This window comes from Seriola lalandi, unplaced genomic scaffold, assembly GCF_002814215.2.
Source record: "Seriola lalandi dorsalis isolate HSWRI2012SDOR001 ecotype SW California unplaced genomic scaffold, Sedor1 jcf7180002054879, whole genome shotgun sequence".
Taxonomy (NCBI): Eukaryota; Metazoa; Chordata; class Actinopteri; order Carangiformes; family Carangidae; genus Seriola; species Seriola lalandi.
The window spans coordinates 1,685,559-1,688,441 of NW_019525432.1; the positions used below are offsets into that span (position 1 = coordinate 1,685,559).

General features: G+C 37.8%; 1 protein-coding gene across 2 annotated transcripts; it reads right to left on the reverse strand.

Moving 5' to 3' along the window:
• Window positions 1-85: 85 nt before the first annotated feature.
• Window positions 86-2,209, reverse strand: LOC111671479 (uncharacterized). Of its 2 annotated transcripts, XM_087179933.1 has the most exons (5): window positions 2,097-2,207; window positions 1,971-1,993; window positions 1,778-1,892; window positions 1,482-1,655; window positions 86-1,284 (listed from the first exon to the last, which is right to left on the reverse strand). In XM_087179933.1, exons 1-5 carry the CDS (start codon window positions 2,097-2,099, stop codon window positions 616-618), a joined length of 984 nt encoding a protein of 327 aa, XP_087036059.1. In that variant the 5' UTR covers window positions 2,100-2,207; the 3' UTR covers window positions 86-615. The 2 variants fall into 2 exon arrangements, with proteins under 2 accessions (XP_087036059.1, XP_087036058.1); XM_087179932.1 differs by having other exon boundaries at window positions 1,971-2,209.
• Window positions 2,210-2,883: the final 674 nt, after the last annotated feature.

Here is a 2,883-nt window from a genome sequence, read left to right on the forward strand (position 1 = left end):
TGCAATAAATCACCATTAGGCACTGCATATCTTAATAGCAACACAACATAACCAATGCAAAATTTTAATAAAGTGTCCATATATGTGTATATCCAAAATCACAAGATTTATTTTGATTGAAAAATATATAAATAGGTATTGTTTGACATAAACGTAAGGTTACACAACAACAGAAATAGTAACCCAGAGTTACAATATACAAATGAGAATATTACCATTCAGAGAAGCCTCTGTATATTCTCATTTGTCCAGGTCATAGTATCCTAAAGGAGTTTTTTTAAATCGAAAACAACAACGACGTTTCACCTCTCATCCAAGAGGCTTCATCGATCATTGATGAAGCCTCTTGGATGAGAGGTGAAACGTCTTCCCAGACAAATAACCTAGTCCAGTTGTTTTCAATTTAAAAAAACTCCTTTAGGACCATTCAGAGAAATAAACAAAAACTCCATATTTTATAATTTGTCAGGTTACATACAGTCCAGTGTCCAACTTTAAGACAAAATTACCTTCTCACAAGTTGCTTAAAGAAAATGCCCAACTAAACTGGCTTTCCCCAAAATACTACAAGAAAACACATTTATCACCAATATCCAATTATATCACTTTTATCTATTAAACATTTCCCCCATTTCTAAGAGGTAACCCTCTCTGTGGTGTGTAGAACTCTAAACCCGTTTTAAATTTCACTTTCTGCAGTAAATCCAGAAGATGATCCTTTGTTTCTTTTTTAGCCTTCTGTCTGTTCTCATCTTTACACATCTGAGATGTTGGTTGTACTTGCTTTTTAACTTCATTCTCATTTTTGAGCAAGTTACTCAGGCTCTCAACTTCAGCACAGTTGCCATAGGCCCACCCCTCGTCTTCTGTATTTTTGTACAAACCAAATAAATTCCCACATGATCTGCATGGAGGCATTTCATCTCCTGTGCTGAGGCTAAACGCCTGGCACCTGACACTCTCTGGAAGCTGGATTGTTCCATCAAAGTATGATTTCTTGGTCGTGCCTGGACAGTAGGTCATGACTGCATCAGCTACATGACTGTCCCAGGCGCTTAAACAGGAGGCAGCCACTATGATCTTCCCGAGAAGACGGCCAGAAGTGGACATGGAGACTCCATAGTATCGGGCTGAATCTGGGCCCTCGGTCTTCTGAGAGACACAGATGGTGAACGAGGTGAAACGCTTTTTTTTGCTGTTATTATCCCCGGACTTTGGCCTGATGACATCTTGGAGCATTTTTATTATTTGGTTTTCATTCTCTTGTCCAATCAGGCGGACAATCTGCAAGCAAAAACATATATTATCAAGCTGGTGTTATCACCACAAATGCAGAATTATCCACTGAGTCAAGCTTTGTGTGGGTGAAATTTACTGCGGTACATTAATCATAAACTGTGACATTTCAATATGTTTAAGTGAGGTAGCAAGACCTTACAATTTTACAAACTGTATCATCTTTTAACAAAATATAATCTTACCATGTCTAACACACATGAAATTGGACTTCGCTTGGGTAGACGAGAGGAATAGTGGTCAAAAGGGTTTGGGAAGCGAGTTTTCAATTCATTCAACATCTTTTCATCCCTCACAATATTGTTTGGGGAAAACTTTGTATCATTGATCACTTCCAAAAAGAAGATGCTGTGAAGAATCTGAAAGGTCAAAACACAGGTCACACACAAAGAGATATGATTTCCTATGTTGTATATGTTCAAAACAAACTGACCACGCCGTACGTTATGTCCAAAAACTGATTTGTTGCCATCAGTCATACCTCATCCACCAACATTGAAGTATCTTCCTGAGTCTTTTCACTCAGTTCCATCATTTTTTTAATGATTGTTAAAGAATTCTCTTTGAGACCATCTTCACTCATTGGAGTGCCTTGCCTAAAATAAAAAAACATCAGTTTAGAGAAATGAAAAGCAGAATGCACCAGTAACTACTCGTGGTTGAGTAAATCTTACCTTTTTCTTTTTTGTGCATCAGCCTGATGGTATACAAAAATAATTGGAAATAATACAGGACACATTAGGATATATTTCAACAATCAACATATTTAGAAATGAAACCACTTAAAAGCAGCTACTCACCATCTTATGTTATGAGTAAATGAAAATGAGAGAGAGAAGTTAAATCATTCGCGTCGTCCTGGTTTCCTCGTTGTTATGTGAAACCAAAATGTGATTAACAATGTGATTGACCTTTATTAGATGTAAATACTACGTGGCAGTGACCGATTGAATCCACAAACACAATGATGAGATGATGATTGTTCTACTACAGGAATGTTATAGAACTGGTTTAAACACACAAGATGTCTCTGTGAATGTGTGAATGTACAAGGAGCGGCAGTAAAAACATACACACACACACACACACAAACACACACACACACGTCAGATGCTAAACTCCTGAGTGGCTCTCCAACATTCAAACCTGATTATACCACGAATAGGAAATACAATAAGACTCTAACATGAATCCAAATTATATCTTTATTAGCGAGACTTTGATTTTTCTCTTGTGTAACAGGGTGTCTGTATTTTTGGGTGTGGTGCTAAACCTGATGGGAGAAATGAAAACTGCAGCTTGTGTAGCAACAACACATTTAACCACAGGTATCAGCAAGAGAAACTTTGAGTCGTGCGTTTTCATTACGATTGATGATTACAATGCAGGTTCATTACCCCAACATGGCGGGTGATGTTAAGGAGAGGTCCTGGTCCATAGTGATACCAACACACTTCTATCTCAAACGGGCAGAGCCACATCTGTTATTAAAAGATGCCATTTCATTTCATCTTATAGCACATTACAGGAGGTAGGTGCAGGTAAACACATCAGGGTCACTGGCCATTCAGTGACATAATTAACCAT